General features: G+C 48.9%; 1 protein-coding gene across 1 annotated transcript in view; it reads left to right on the top strand.

Annotated features, from left to right (window-relative positions):
* acanb (aggrecan b) overlaps nucleotides 1-12155 on the top strand; it is a 114213-nt gene extending 102058 nt beyond the window's left edge. Inside the window, 1 exon segment of the mRNA XM_034175450.1 lies at nucleotides 11546-12155. Coding sequence (XP_034031341.1) covers nucleotides 11546-11637 — 92 coding nt within the window. The 3' untranslated portion in view covers nucleotides 11638-12155.
* The last annotated feature ends 4165 nt before the right edge of the window (nucleotides 12156-16320 follow it).

Below are 16320 nucleotides of genomic sequence, written 5' to 3'. Positions count from 1 at the left end.
GAACTAAATCTCAAAGAGAAACATTGGAAGAAATGGGGCTCAAAACATCAATGCCTAAGTGCAGAAAAAAAACTGAATTTACAAAGAAAAGCAATCAGAGATTTAAAACAGATCGGAAATGAACTTGGGACTTAATATTATGCAAGCAGATTCAATAATGGCTTTCTCTGACAACAAAAATGTTGATGTAATTGTGCTGCTGAAAATTTACATAATTTTTTAATTTTGCAGAGCTCTATCTTCACTTTGTGATAAAAGAGCATAATATTTTTCATTTAAATTTTTTGTACAAAGACACGATTGTTGTTTATTTTTTGAGTTGACGTATTAAACAATTTAAAATTGTACTGTTGTGAAGGTGTAGGAACATGGACCCACAACAGGGGGCGTTAAATGAATGGACAATGGATAAGCCAAACAGTAACAATTTAATGTTGTGAAGTGCACAACGGAATACAGACAAATACAGTTTTTGGTATCACAGACAATTAAATGTTGAGTGACGTGTGGGCAGGCTTGAGGATAGGAGACGCCCGTCCTGAACCGAGCCGGATCCCACACGGCCCTCACCGCCAACGGATCTGAAGAACACCGGAGCCGCCATGTCCTGGAGCCCCAGGTGGCCACCGTCTCCAGCTGTCAGACCTGGCACTGCTGGCAGAGAACAGAAACAGTTTTGATGAGTGTGAATTCGCACACTCAGTAATTCCACCGTCTGTGTTCTTTTGGGAGGGAGCACCTCCACCTCCAATCACACACTCGTGCAGCTTCTGTCTAACCACTTATCTGGTCGGGGTGTGAAGCGAAGCCGTCGCTGATCACACCAAATGCCAATCCCACAGATAAGGCAAACACCACAGGAAAATGGCTGCAAAAGAAGTTCAGACTATTACTCAATGTTTTGTTCAGCAGAGAAAATTACCTCCAAGGTAGCTGATTTCTCGGCGGGGAGGTGGAGTTGCAGTCCGGCCTTTATGGTGGTGGTGGTATGATGTGGATTGAGTGACAGCTGGTGCTGATAACGGGTGACAGCTGTCACTCCTGGTTGCTATGACGCCCTCTCATGCTTGAAGCCCGCACTTCAAGCAGGGCGCCATCTGGTGGTGGTGGGCCAGCAGTACCCTCCTCTTCAGTGGCCCACACAACAGGACCCCTGTTGGGTATTTTCTCCTCCAAACATTTTTAAACCTTTAACAAGACAAACAGAGTCAAGAAACACCAGTGAGACAGAAAGTCAAATATTACGCGCGGAGTGCGGCCAGGCTGTACACCAAGGCTACACTAAAGTCTGGCCTGCTTTTCCGCTCTTTTTATTAAGAGACTCCCTCATCACATAAACAAAAAACTTGTCCTAAGGGTGGGGGTGATGACGCAAGACAAGTTTCTTCCCGTAACATAAACGCATACGTCAATAAGTGCAGCTGTAAGGAAGGACACTTTCTTTTACACAGGTCAGCACATCTCGTTCGTCTGTTGCAGTTATCAGCTGTTCTGCATCTGCCTGAAGTGTCCTGTCCTTCACACTCCTTCACACTAAGCACCACATCACAACAGTCAAAACGTTCTCTTACTCCCAGTCGTTAAGAGGCTGCGAAAACAAAGTTATATTATAATAATAAGTACATCCAGCCCTTCATTCCCAGCTCAGATTGACCCCAGAGTGCTAAAACAAAATTGAATTCTCAGGCTTGGTTAAGACAGGTGCAAAACAGCACAACACCGTTCTCATGAGAAAGAAGACAAAGCTAAAACAAGGTTGAATAACACATACATTCTCAGGGTGAAGTGCAAACAGCACAACACCGTTTTCATAAGACAGAAGACGAAGGTACAAATGTTTAACAGTGATAACATATATATATATATATATAAAATCCTTAACAACCCCCCCCCCCCCTCAATGGGCGCCTCCTGGCGCCCGACCAGGCTTGTCCGGGTGCCGCCGGTAGAAGTCAGCCAGGAGGGCCGGGTCCAGGATGAAGCTCCTCTTCACCCAGGAGCGTTCTTTGGGTCCGTATCCTTCCCAGTCCACCAAATACTGGAAACCCCGGCCCTTCCGACGGACGTCCAGGAGCCGGCGCACAGTCCAAGCCGGCTCCCCGTCAATGATCCGGGCAGGCGGCGGCACCGGTCCGGGGGCACAGAGGGGAGAGGAGTGGCAGGGTTTCAGTCTTGACAAATGAAAAACCAGATGTATCCGCAGTGAAGCTGGCAGCTTCAGCTTCACTGTGGCTGGGCTGAGGACTTTTAGGATGGTGAAGGGTCCGATATATCTGTCCTTTAGTTTTTGGGATTCCACTTGTAGGGGAATGTCTTTTGTGGATAGCCAAACCGCCTGCCCGGGCTGATACGTAGGGGCCGGGGCACGCCGGCGGTCTGCATGGGCCTTGGCCCTCATCCGGGCTTTGGGCAGGGCAGAGCGGGCGGTACGCCACACCCGACGGCACCTTCTCAGATGGGCCTGGACCGAGGGCACCCCGACCTCTCCCTCCACCAACGGAAATAATGGGGGCTGGTACCCCAAACATATCTCGAATGGGGAGAGGCCAGTGGCAGATAACACTTGGATATTATGAGCGTACTCGATCCAGGCCAGATGGTCACTCTAAGCCGTCGGGTGCGCGGAGGTCACGCAGCAGAGGGCCTGTTCCAACTCCTGATTCATCCGCTCTGCCTGCCCGTTCATCTGGAGGTGGTACCCGGACGAGAGGCTTACTGTGGCCCCCAGTTCCCTGCAGAAACTCCTCCAGACCTGGGAGGAGAACTGGGGGCCACGATCTGAGACAATGTCCGATGGAATCCCATGCAGACGCACGACATGGTGGACCACGAGGTCTGCAGTCTCCTGGGCCGTTGGGAGCTTCGGGAGGGCCACGAAGTGGGCCGCCTTGGAGAACCGGTCCACTATCGTGAGGATGGTTGTCTTGCCCTGGGACGGCGAGAGGCCCGTGACGAAGTCCAGGCCGATGTGAGACCAGGGGCGATGAGGCACGGGCAAAGGCTGGAGGAGACCCTGGGTTCTTTGGTGGTCTGCTTTGCCCCTGGCACAGGTGGTGCAGGCCTGGACGTACTCCCGGACGTCGGCTTCCAGAGACGCCCACCAGAAGTGCTGCCGGACAACTGCCATGGTTCTTCGCACCCCTGGGTAGCAGGAGAGCGTGGAACTGTGACAGAAGTCCAGGACTGCAGCTCTGGCCTCTGGTGGGACGTACAGGCTGTTCTTGGGGCCGGTCCCCGGGTCCGGGTTCCATGTCAGGGCCTCCCGGACAGTCTTCTCCACGTCCCAGGTGAGGGTGGCCACGACAGTGGACTCGGGGATGATGGTTTCGGTCGCATCTGACAGCTCGGTCCTGACTTCCTCTTCGTGCACCCGGGACAGGGCGTCAGACCGTTGGTTCTTCGTCCCAGGGTGGTATGTGATCTGAAAGTCAAAACGCCCGAAGAACAGTGACCAGCGGGCTTGCCTGGGGTTCAGACGCTTAGCGGTCCGGATGTACTCCAGGTTCTGATGGTCAGTGAAAACCGTGAATGGCTCCGAAGCTCCCTCCAACAGGTGTCTCCACTCCTCCAGAGCCTCCTTCACCGCAAGAAGTTCCCGATTGCCGACGTCATAGTTCCTTTCAGCCGGGGTCAACCTGCGGGAAAAATAGGCACAAGGGTGGAGAACCTTGTCGGACTCCCTGCTCTGGGACAGCACGGCTCCTATCCCTGAGTCAGAGGCGGCCACTTAGACTATAAACTGGCGACTTGGATCGGGCTGCACCAGAACTGGCGTTTCAACTCCCTAAACGCGGCTTCGCACTGATCCGACCAGGTGAAGGGGACTTTTGTGGAGGTCAGGGCTGTCAGGGGACTAACCACCTGACTGTAGCCCTTGATGAACCTCCAGTAGAAGTTTGCAAAACTGAGGAACTGTTGCAGTTTCCTACGGTTTGTTGGTTGGGGCCAATCTCTCACCGCCGCAACCTTGGCCGGATCAGGGGCGACGGAGTTGGAGGAGATTATGAACCCCAGGAAGGACAAAGAAGTACGGTGGAACTCACACTTCTCACCCTTCACAAACAGCCGGTTCTCCAACAACCGCTGCAGGACCTGACGTACATGCGTAACATGAGTCTCAGGATCCGGGGAAAAGATGAGTATATCGTCTACATATACGAAGACAAACCGATGCAGGAAGTCCCGCAAGACGTCATTTACCAAAGCTTGGAACGTCGCAGGGGCGTTAGTGAGGCCGAACGGCATGACCAGGTACTCAAAGTGACCTAACGGGGTGTTAAATGCCGTCTTCCATTCGTTTCCCTTCCGGATCCAAACCAGGTGGTACGCATTTCTAAGATCCAGCTTTGTGAAAATTTGGGCTCCATGCAGGGGCGTGAACACTGAATCTAACAGGGGCAGAGGGTATCAGTTGCGAACCGTGATCTCATTCAGCCCCCTGTAATCAATGCATGGACGGAGTCCGCCGTCTTTCTTGCCCACAAAAAAGAAACCTGCACCCATCGGGGAGGTGGAGTTCCGGATCTGCCCGGCAGCTAATGAGTCCCAGATGTAGGTCTCCATTGATTCTCGCTCAGGACGTGAGAGGTTGTACAGCCTGCTGGATGGATACTCAACACCCGGGATCAAATCAATGGCACAATTGTATGGACGGTGCGGGGGAAGGGTGAGTGCCAGATCTTTGCTGAAAACGTCAGCAAGATCGTGGTACTCACTTGGCACCACCGTCAGATTGGGAGGGACTTTAACCTCCTCACTAGCTGTCATACCAGGCGGAACCGAGGATCCGAGACATTCCCGGTGGCAGATTTCGCTCCACTGAGCCACAACCCCAGACGGCCAATCAATCCGGGGATTGTGTTTTATCATCCAAGGATACCCCAAAATCACACGGGAGGTAGAAGGTGTTACATAAAACACAATCTCCTCCCTGTGATTTCCAGACACCACCAATGTCACTGGCTGTGTCTGGTGTGTGATTAATGGAAGAAGGGTGCCATCTAGTGCCCGTACCTTCAAAGGTGAAGGTAGAGCCACTAGAGGGAGCCCGACTTCCCTTGCCCATCTGCTGTCCAGTAGATTCCCCTTTGATCCCGTGTCCACCAGTGCTGGGGCGTGAAGGGTTAGATCCCCACTCAGGATCGTGACTGGGATGCGTGCAGATTTTCGGGGTCTCCCCGCGTGGGTATTGTGACCCACCCTTAGCCCAGTCTCTAAGGACGAGTGCTGCTGTATTGACCGTTTGGGGCAGTTTTTCTGCGTGTGCTTGGTTGAGCTGCAGTGAAAACACTCCCCACGGAACAGCCTCCTTTGTCTCTGATCTGATCGCCTTTTGGCCCTGCTCGTTTCCATAGCAACGTCAGCAGGGGAGCTGTCGTCACGTGGAGTGCCCTGGCTGTGGAGCGTGGGGAAGACGGCTCCTTTTCGGACCCGGGAGGAAGAGGGATGGCTTGTGCCTGACCACGTCCTTCGTCTCTCCCCCGTCGGTGTTCTGTTAATCGGTTGTCTAACTGTATAACCAGGTTGATAAGCCCGTCTAAATCCCGCGGCTCGTCCTTTGCCACCAGGTGCTCCTTAAGGACCAGAGACAGTCCATTTACAAAGGCGGCGCGGAGCGCAACAGCATTCCAGCCGGCTCGCGCTGCCGCAATGCGGAAGTCGACTGCATACTCCGCTGCACTCCGACGCCCCTGTCTGATTGACAGCAGCAAGTTCGAAACAGATTCGCCTCTATGGGGGTGATCAAAAACCTGTTTGAACTCCCTCACAAATCCAATATACGTCGTTAGGAGCCATGAATTCTGCTCCCAGAGCGCCGTAGCCCAGGCGTGTGCCTCTCCTCGAAGCAGATTTATTATGTAAGCCACCCGGCTAGCGTCTGACGCGTACATGACGGGACGCTGTGAAAAGACGAGTGAGCACTGCATTAAGAAGTCCGCGCACGTCTCGCCACAGCCTCCGTATGGCTCCAGAGGGCTTATGTATGCTTCAGGGGATGGTGGGGGGTTCGTTGAACGACCAGCGGAATGTCTGTTTCAGGCCTCCGGTCAGCAGGGGGAGGTGCTGCAGCAGCGCCCTGAGCTTGCGCTTCCACCTGGGCGGTGAGAGCCTCCATCCTCCGATTGAGAATCTCACACTGCTCGGTGCTCAGCTGAGCAGTGAAAGCGGTTAAGATTTGCTGCAGCTCACCTAACACGCCTCCTGCTGATGCCTGTGCACCTCGCTCTTCCATTGGCTGTTCAAGCAATGGTTGACGCCCCTCGGGATCCATGACGCTGGCCGAGAAATCCTGTTGTGAAGGTGTAGGAACACGAACCCACAACAGGGGGCGTTAAATGAACGGACAATGGATAAGCCAAACAGTAACAATTTAATGTTGTAAAGTGCACAACGGAATACAGACAAATACAGTTTTTGGTATCACAGACAATTAAATGTTGAGTGACGTGTAGGCAGGCTTGAGGATAGGAGACGTCTGTCCTGAACCGAGCCGGATCCCACACGGCCCTCACCGCCAACGGATCTGAAGAACCCGGAGCACCAAGTCCTGGAGCCCCCAGGTGGCACCGTCTCCAGCTGTCAGACCTGGCACTGCTGGCAGAGAACAGAAACAGTTTTGATGAGTGTGAGTTCACACACTCAGTAATTCCACCGTCTGTGTTCTTTTGGGAGGGAGCACCTCCACCTCCAATCACACACTCGTGCAGCTCCCGTCTAACCACTTATCTGGTTGGGGTGTGAAGCGAAGCGCGTCGCTGATCACACCAAACGCCAATCCCACAGATAGAGGCAAACACTACAGGAAACGGCTGCAAAAGAGGTTCAGACTATTACTCAATGTTTTGTTCAGCAGAGAAAATTACCTCCAAGGTAGCTGATTTCTCGGCGGGGAGGTGGAGTTGCAGTCCGGCCTTTATGGTGGTGGAGGTATGATGTGGATGAGTGACAGCTGGTGCTGATGACGGGTAACAGCTGTGACTCCCGGTTGCTATGACGCCCTCTTGTGCTTGAAGCCCGCACTTCAAGCAGGGCGCCATCTGGTGGTGGTGGGCCAGCAGTACCTCCTCTTCAGTGGCCCACACAACATGTAAAGTGAATGGAGTAACTTTTTTCGAAGCACTGTATTGTAATTTCAAAACGAGTGATTCTTTCTTCTTAGCTTCATACATACAGTTATGTTTGCATCCAGTTTTGGTTTCAAGTATGTTTTATTGTTGTGTTTCGTACTTGTTTGTCTTAAAAGAATCAATAAATATGAAGGAAGAGAAGGACCCTGGCTCTAGTAGAAGTTTAATCCTTACAAAAAAGATGTTTATCAAAGTTTGGTAATATATTTCTTTTAAACTCAAAAACAAGTAGTGTACTTTGTTTACTTATGTACTTAGATATATACTTAACAGATTATACCTAAGCATACTTTGCTTATACTGACAAGTATACAAAAAAGTACAAGTATATCTGGCCTATACCTATACTGAAGTCTGCTTTTGTACACTGACAAGTGCAGAGAAAAATCTATGTATACTTGACATATACTGAAGAGTACATTGGAAAGTCAAGGCATAATGTTGTATATTATTCAAGCTTTTTTATGCCTTGATGTTGATGGTATATTCCACATCCCAACAGCCAGGGGCTGTGAGCACGGACCGGGCCGCCGGGCCACCCGCCCACGTCCGCCACCCAATCCTCTCTGCACTCGACCCCCATGGCCCCCTCTACAGGTGGTGAACCCACAGGAGGGCGGGCCCACGTTGCTCTTTTGGGCTGAGCCCAGCCGGGCCCCATGGGCTAAGGCCCAACCACCAGGCGCTCGCACGCGAGCCCGACCCCAGGCCTGGCTCCAGGGTGGGGCCCCGGCTCCGCCATACCGGGCGACGTCTCAGTCCTTGATTTTTTACTGGTCATGGAGGTTCTGAACTGCCCTTAGTGTGACCTGTCACCTAGGATCTGTTTGCCTTGGAAGACCCTACAAGGGGCACAAAGCCCCCGACAACATAGCTCCTAGGATCATCCGGGTACGCAATCTCCCCCACCACCATAAGGTGGCAGGTAGAGGGGGAGTCAATCCCATTGTCACGTCTTCCGAAGAGGAAGCAGAGACTGTGGACTCAGAGGCGGACTCATCCATTACCCAGGCCGAAGTCACCAAGGTGGTTAGAAAGCTCCTTGGTGGCAAGGCTCCTGGGGTGGATGAAATCCGTCCTGAGTACCTTAAGTCTCTGGATGTTGTGGGACTGTCTTGGCTGACATGCCTCTGCAACATCGCGTGGTGATCGGGGACAGTGCCTCTGGATTGGCAGACCGGGTGGTGGTCCAATGTTTAAGAAGGGGGACCGGAGGGTGTGTTCCAACTATAGGGGGGATCACACTCCTCAGCCTCCCCGGTAAGGTCTATTCCAGAGTACTGGAGAGGAGAATTCGACAATGGTCGAACCTTGGATTCAGGAGGAGCAGTGTGGTTTTCGTCCTGTCGTGGCACACTGGATCAGCTCTACACGCTCCATCGGGTGCTCGAGGGTTCATGGGAGTTCGCTCAACCAGTCCACATGTGTTTTGTGGATCTGGAGAAGGCGTTTGACTGTGTCCCTCGGGGCACCCTGTGGGGGGTGCTCCGGGAGTACGGGGTCCGGGGTCCTTTGCTAAGGGCTATCCGGTCCCTGTACAGCCACAGCAGGAGCTTGGTTCGCATTGCTGGTAGTAAGTCAAACCTGTTTCCAGTGCAGCCAGGGCTGCCCTTTGTTACCGGTTCTGTTCATTATTTTTATGGACAGAATTTCTAGGCGCAGCCAGGGTGTAGAGGGGGTCTGGTTTGGGAACCACAGAATCTTGTCTCTGCTGTTTGCGGACGATGTGGTTCTGTTGGCTTCGTCAAATCAGGACCTTCAGCGTGCACTGGGGCAGTTTGCAGCCGAGTGTGAAGCGTCCGGAATGAAAATCAGCGCCTCCAAATCCGAGGCTATGGTTCTCGACCGGAAAAAGGTGCTTTGCCCTCTTCAGGATGGTGGAGTGTCCTTGCGTCAAGTGGAGGAGTATCTCGGGGTCTTGTTCACGAGTGAGGGACGGATGGAGCGTGAGATTGCTAGATGGATCGGTGCAGCATCTGCAGTGATGCGGTCGCTGTATTGGACCGTCGTGGTGAAGAGAGAGCTGAGTAGGGGGGCAAAGCGCTCGATTTACCGATCAATCTACCTTCCGACCCTCACCTATGGTCATGAGATTTGGATCTTGACCGAAAGAACGAGATTGCGAGTACAAGCGGCCGAGATGAGTTTCTTCCGCAGGGTGATAGGGCACTCCCTTAGAGATAGGGTGAGGAGCTCGTTCACTCAGGAGGAGCTCGGAGTCAAGCCGCTGCTCCTCCACATTGAAAGGAGTCAGTTGAGGTAGCTCGGGCATCTTTTCCGGAAGCCCCCTGGACGCCTCGCTTGAGAGGTGTTCCGGGCACGTCCCATTGGGCGGAGGCCCCGGGGAAGACCCAGGACATGCTGGAGGGACTACATCTCTCGGCTGGCTTGGGAACGCCTTGGGGTTCCCCCGGAGGAGTTTGGGGAGGTGTGTGTCGATCAGGAGGTCTGGGCGGCTTTGCTTGAGCTGCTGCCCCCGCGACCCAACTCCGGATAAAGCGGAAGAAAATGGATGGATGGATGGATGGATGGATGGATGGATGGATGGATGGATGGATGGATGGATGGATGGATGGATGGATGGATGGATGGATGGATGGATGTTGATGGTATAGTCTAGTGGTTAGGGAGGCAAACTTGTGACCGAGTCCCTAGAATCTCTGTCAGACCAGAAAATGACTACAATTCTTTGCATTAGTGTACTTTCATAAACTAAAAAGTGAGCTGTAAGGTTACTTATAGTGCAGCACGAAATTAGTGTAGTTGTCTACTCAACGTTTATTACTGTTAATGTATACTTGTATACTTTAAGTATACTTGTGTGAAGTGCAGAGGCAGCTTTGCTGTGATTTGGCACTATTTAAATTAAATAATTTGAAACTGAAATTAGAAGTATACTTTTATAAACTAAAACGTAGGCCAATTTAGTCCCAATAAATATTGGACTAGTACACTTACAAATATACTTAGGAAATAAACTTGAGGTTTGTTTGAGTTTATTCAATAAAACAAGCTACCTATATTATTGTTGGAAGGGAAACCTTAAAATCAGTGGGTCTTAGTTGTATAAAAGCGGGTATAACATTTTGAGGAACCTTTTCTATAGGGCCCCTTCACACATAGTGCAAATACGTACAACTCAGGGCATCTGCAGCTGCTCGCACTGTGTTCCATGGGACAAGGTGCACCACATCGCGATACTGATATGGAGGAAAATAAAATAAAAAACAGCTGTATAATTAGTGAATATCACTGGGTTAATATAAATAATACATAAAAGGGGACGCAATACAGAAGCCTGCAGTTAAATAACCCAGGTTAAATAAAAAGAAAAAAATGCCACAGGATTCAAACCCACAAGCTCTGATTATCAGATGGAAAATTTACCACTGCACTACAATCACTGTTCTGTAAGAGGAGCATGAAATGGCTAAAATCAAAAAATAGATAAACGCTGAAAAAAAGCGGTGTGATAACTGACCAAATGGTGTTTGGTACAGAGTATTTCTGCTGATATGTGACTGAAAGTGGCGTATTTGTCATACTGTTGGCTTGTCCTGGTCCTGTGGTGCACCGCTCACAGCCCTCACGGCCTGACAATTGTATCCTGTCAGATGTGACATTCAGATCGCCTGGTGCCTGACTGACAGCCCGTTTCTCCTCCCATCGCAAAGGCAATATATGTTTTTATGTATTTCCACACAAGCATATACACGCACATCAAAACATGGGACGTGTGCTGCAGAGATGTCTCAACAGCTGTGGGCAGCCTGCCACGCCCCCTGTCCTATCAGTGTACAGACCAAGATGTCACTCTGTGATCAGATGAGAGATGCCTTGCCTGCGGGGGGCAAATCACATGCACAGATGTGTTGTGGGGGGGGGGGGCAAACAAAACACACGCACATGTGTTGTGGGAGGAGCCAGCACTCTGGCACGCCACATGTGCACTTGGCAACTTCACAGTCGTGGGGCACTTAGACAAATTTCACATCCAGGTTGACAGTGATTGTTTGCAGACTGTTTTCGTAATGATCGTACAAATGGCCACACATTTTCTAAGTGCCATGTGTGCGGTGTTAGATGTTCATACGTGTCACCTGAAATTTGGCCGACACCTGCCACGAGAGGGTTCGATGGGCTCGCATAGCGCACACTCTGTCTTTCAGCCACTGGTGTGCGCAAATAGTTTTAGCAACAGGTGTACGAGGCATTACAAGCAGCTACGAATTGACATGTTTTGCGTGCGATTCCTGCTTCATGCGCACTTTATGTGTAAATTAACCAAACTGGCACTATGTGTGAGGGGCCTTTATGATAGAGTAAGAGCAACGTTTGAAGACATTTATGCACATTTATGTTGTTTAGCGATTCCATGTGGAAATGAATTCATCAGTATGCTTATCTTTCCCCCTCAGCCGGCACCAACAGTAACAGGCTACACAAAAGATCCATCAGGAGCAGAAGTAAAGGCGTCAACAGCCAACAGGAAGAGCGGAAGCTGCTCTGAGGAGAAATGAAAGGACATACAGAGAGCCACAAAGGAGCCATGTTGTAAAGAAGTGTGGACACCAATGTCAATGTCCAAACCGTCACATTCCCGCCGTGTAAATACAAACATTGTATCACACTCAGACAGTCGTAGCTTTTACACCTCAGAGTGTCACCCTGCAACATTTCAAAAGGGATATCTATTTAAAGTGTGCAATTTATAGCTGTTCTTCAGTATTTGGAAACAATGTCTCAGAAAAATTCTTTGCAGTCATTTGGCAACACCACCGGTGAATTATTGGGGGGGGGGGGGGGGGGGGGGAATATATCAAATCAGGCAGAGACAAATACAGACTGTGGCGTGGCACACAAAGTGAAAAATTGCCCAGTTAAAGTGTTTAAAGTAACAACCCCATTCTCTGCATTAAATGCATTGTCAAATAGATTTTAAAGATATTTTTAGATTTTTTTTTTTTTTAGATCTGTGTTTCTCAGTATTTTTTTAGTTCTTTTTCAGTGTTAGACAGAGCAGTGAAACCAAGTGCTGTATGTCAACAAAGTGATTCTCAAGCTTTTTGGTTGTGACCCTTTAACACACACAGTGAAGACATGCGATGCCCCAGACACACACACGCACATATATACATATACATACAGTGAGTGGGATAGCAAAGCTAAATTTCTTTTATTTGAAGATTCACAGGAGCACAATGAACCTTACAATCTGAAATCTAGCCCTATATTTTTATGGTTATGTTATCGTCCCTGTCTGTTTGCCTGTTTGTGAACAGCCTGGAGCCCAGAATCTTTCATATATCATTATGATATTTTTACTGAAGATTCATATCCTGATAGGCAAGAAGTGATTCCATTTTCAAGGTCATAGGTCAAATGGCAAAGTCAGGAAAAATCTTGGAAAATTGGAAAAATCCCTACGCTTTAACACGGTGAGAAATGTCAAAAATTCATATGTAACTCTGTCAAAAAAGATCAAATTTCTTTCATATTTGTAAGCATTATATAGGATGGTATCCTTTATGGACCATCAAAGTTTGATCCGGATCTGATCCGGATTGCAGATTTTGTGGCCATTTAAATTTATCATTAAAACCCCATTTAATGTATATTTTACATTATATACTATTTTAATCAAACGTACCCCAATCAGTCTCAGTGAGGTGCAGGCTGACACTCACTAATGCCTGACAAAGTTTGATCTGGATCTGATCCGGATTGTGGACATTTGAATTTAATATTGGAAAGCCCATTTGATGTACATTTTGCATTATATCTCAATCAAAAGTGCCTCAATCACTCTCATTTGTGATAATGTTGTACAAACTGGCACTCTCAATGAATTGACTAAGTTTGAGCCTCATCTGATCGGTATTGTGGATTTAGCTGATATTTTATTCTTCTTAGCATTGAAAAGCCCTTTTGATATATATTTTGTTTTATATTTTAGCTTATGAAAAGCCACTTCTAACAGGACTTTGACCTTGAAATTTTTTTTCCAAGATCAAATTTGGTGAATTGGAAACTAGTGTTGGCGGACGTTTGCGCTCTATGAGTGCAGTACTCTAGTTGTGTAATTTAGTCTGTGTGTGTTAGATAGCCCAGCCTAGGAGAGAAAATAAGCAAACACAACTCAACAGAAGACCACAAGCCAGGGTCACACAGCTTTGATGGGGTTCTGGTTCCCAGAAGGACTCTGACCCACAATATCATTTATCTTAATAGGTCTTCTGCCTGTCCAAGTGGACAAATCTCAGACAACTTGCTCAATGCTGTAAAATCCTTGTTCATCTTGTAGTTTGGGTAACAAAATTGATTTTCAGGTGGCCGCATAAAGCTTGAGGTTAAAGTCCAAAAGTAAAACAGTGTTTGACATTGCCAATACTGTTGCAAGAGAATTAAGGGCCAAGCTGTAAGGGTCCTGTTTCTTCCTGTCTTGCTGAATGGTTGAAAATCTTGGATGCGAACCAGTGACCTAAGGGGACAATTTGACGTCTTTCACATTAGGTCTCTCCTGAGAATCCATGGGTACCACTGGAGAAAGACTTTATATCGAATGAACAGTTACTTAGGGAGACTCAGATGGAGGAGTAGCACTTGCACAAGGAAATGTCAGCTATGATATTTTGATTAAACAAGTGACTCAGTGCGGAGGACCCCAGCAACTGGAAAAGACCAAGGGAGTGCTCAATTTTCAGCTGGCTGTGGCAGATAGATTGTGACTTTTGAGAAGATGCCTGGGGCCTCATGTACAAAGCGTGCATATGCACAAAAATGTGGCGCACATCCTTCTCCGCAATAACATTCAGATGTATCAAAATTGAAATGACTGTGGAAGTGTGTGGTGCACCACGCAAAAATCCTGGCTGGCGTACACACGTTTCTGCAGCTATCAGTCCACTGGTGACAATTACAGGTGATGCTGGGAATTGTTAACAGTGTGAAAACAAGAAGTCATCAGAGTGATGTGCACATCAGAGAAACGCCTATGAGCAATTAACACCCCAATGTGTTTGCAATTATATGGGTAGACATAAAAGAATGTGCAAAGTGATGCGCAAAATTAACATTAGCATTAACAATGGCTGCGTTAGCGCTGTTAGAGGACCTTGCAAATGGTGCAATCTGAGGTGAGCGAGTACTCAGGGAACGTGAGGATTTACTTACAAATGACAATAATTGGCTCATAACCCAATTTCAATTACCAAAGCAGCACTTACTGGAGATGCACGCAGAACTGTAGCCGGCCCAGAGCGCAATACGGTGAGGAGCCTGAGGTCATCTATGCCCACACAGGTGTTTCCCGCATTGAGGTTCCTGGCAACAGGGGCATTCCAGTGGGAGCTGGCTGATCGGTTAGGCATGTACCAGTCAACCTTGAGCCGAGCCATGCCAACTGTGTGGAACCCAATCATCCAAATGTCATCCAGGTACATCACATTCCAACATTAAATTGCAATTTGCAGTGACAGCCGGTTTTCCTAATGTAAACAGAGCTACTGACTACACACATATTGCTATAAAGGCGCCATCACATGATGAATTTGTTTTTGTTAATAGGAAACAATTTAATTTCATCAGTGTTCAAATCATATGTGATGCGTAAGTGCAAATGGTTTGGTTGGGAACAGACTAGAGGCTGGCACGGTACGTGATGGATGGCTGCGTGGGTAAACAGTTTATTCATGTAATTATTCCAAATGAAAACCAGCGTGGGTACATTTGCGCATTTACACTCAACAAAAATATAAACGCAACACTTTTGGTTTTGCTCCAATTTTGTACGAGATGAACTCAAAGATCTCAAACTTTTTCCACATACACAATATCACCATTTCCCTCAAATATTGTTCACAAACCAGTCTAAATCTGTGATAGTGAGCACTTCTCCTTTGCTGAGATAATCCATCCCACCTCACAGGTGTGCCATACCAAGATGCTGATTAGACACAATAATTAGTGCACAGGTGTGCCTTAGACTGTCCACAATAAAAGGCCACTCTGAAAGGTGCAGTTTTGTTTTATTGGGGGGGGGATACCAGTCAGTATCTGGTGTGACCACCATTTGCCTCATGCAGTGCAAAACATCTCCTTCGCATAGAGTTGATCAGGTTGTCAATTGTGGCCTGTGGAATGTTGGTCCACTCCTCTTCAATGGCTGTGCGAAGTTGCTGGATATTGGCAGGAACTGGTACACGCTGTCGTATACGCCGGTCCAGAGCATCCCAAACATGCTCAATGGGTGACATGTCCGGTGAGTATGCCGGCCATGCAAGAACTGGGACATTGCCAGCTTCCAAGAATTGTGTACAGATCCTTGCAACATGGGGCCGTGCATTTTCCTGCTGCAACATGAGGTGATGTTCTTGGATGGCACAACAATGGGCCTCAGGATCTCATCACGGTATCTCTGTGCATTCAAAATGCCATCAATAAAATGCACCTGTGTTCTTCATCCATAACAGACGCCTGCCCATACCACAACCCCACCGCCACCATGGGCCACTCGATCCACAACATTGACATCAGAAAACCGCTCACCCACACGACGCCACACACGCTGTCTGCCATCTGCCCTGGACAGTGTGAACCGGGATTCATCCGTGAAGAGAACACCTCTCCAACGTGCCAAACGCCAGTGAATGTGAGCATTTGCCCACTCTAGTCGGTTACGGCGACGAACTGGAGTCAGGTCGAGACCCCGATGAGGACGACGAGCATGCAGATGAGCTTCCCTGAGATGGTTTCTGACAGTTTGTGCAGAAATTCTTTGGTTATGCAAACCGATTGTTTCAGCAGCTGTCTGAGTGGCTGGTCTCAGACGATCTTGGAGGTGAACATGCTGGATGTAGAGGTCCTGGGCTGGTGTGGTTACACGTGGTCTGAGGTTGTGAGGCTGGTTGGATGTACTGCCCAATTCTCTGAAACGCCTTTGGAGACGGCTTATGGTAGAGAAATGAACATTCAATACACGAGCAGCAGCTCTGGTTGACATTCCTGCTGTCAGAATGCCAATTGCACGCTCCCTCAAATCTTGCGACATCTGTGGCATTGTGCTCTGTGATAAAACTGCACCTTTCAGAGTGGCCTTTTATTGTGGGCAGTCTAAGGCACACCTGTGCACTAATCATGGTGTCTAATCAGCATCTTGGTATGGCACACCTGTGAGGTGGGATGGATTATCTCA

Source organism: Thalassophryne amazonica, chromosome 8, assembly GCF_902500255.1.
Source record: "Thalassophryne amazonica chromosome 8, fThaAma1.1, whole genome shotgun sequence".
NCBI classification, from domain to species: Eukaryota; Metazoa; Chordata; class Actinopteri; order Batrachoidiformes; family Batrachoididae; genus Thalassophryne; species Thalassophryne amazonica.
The sequence above is the reverse complement of the archived record's forward strand: the minus strand, read 5'-3'. Positions and strand labels throughout refer to the sequence as shown.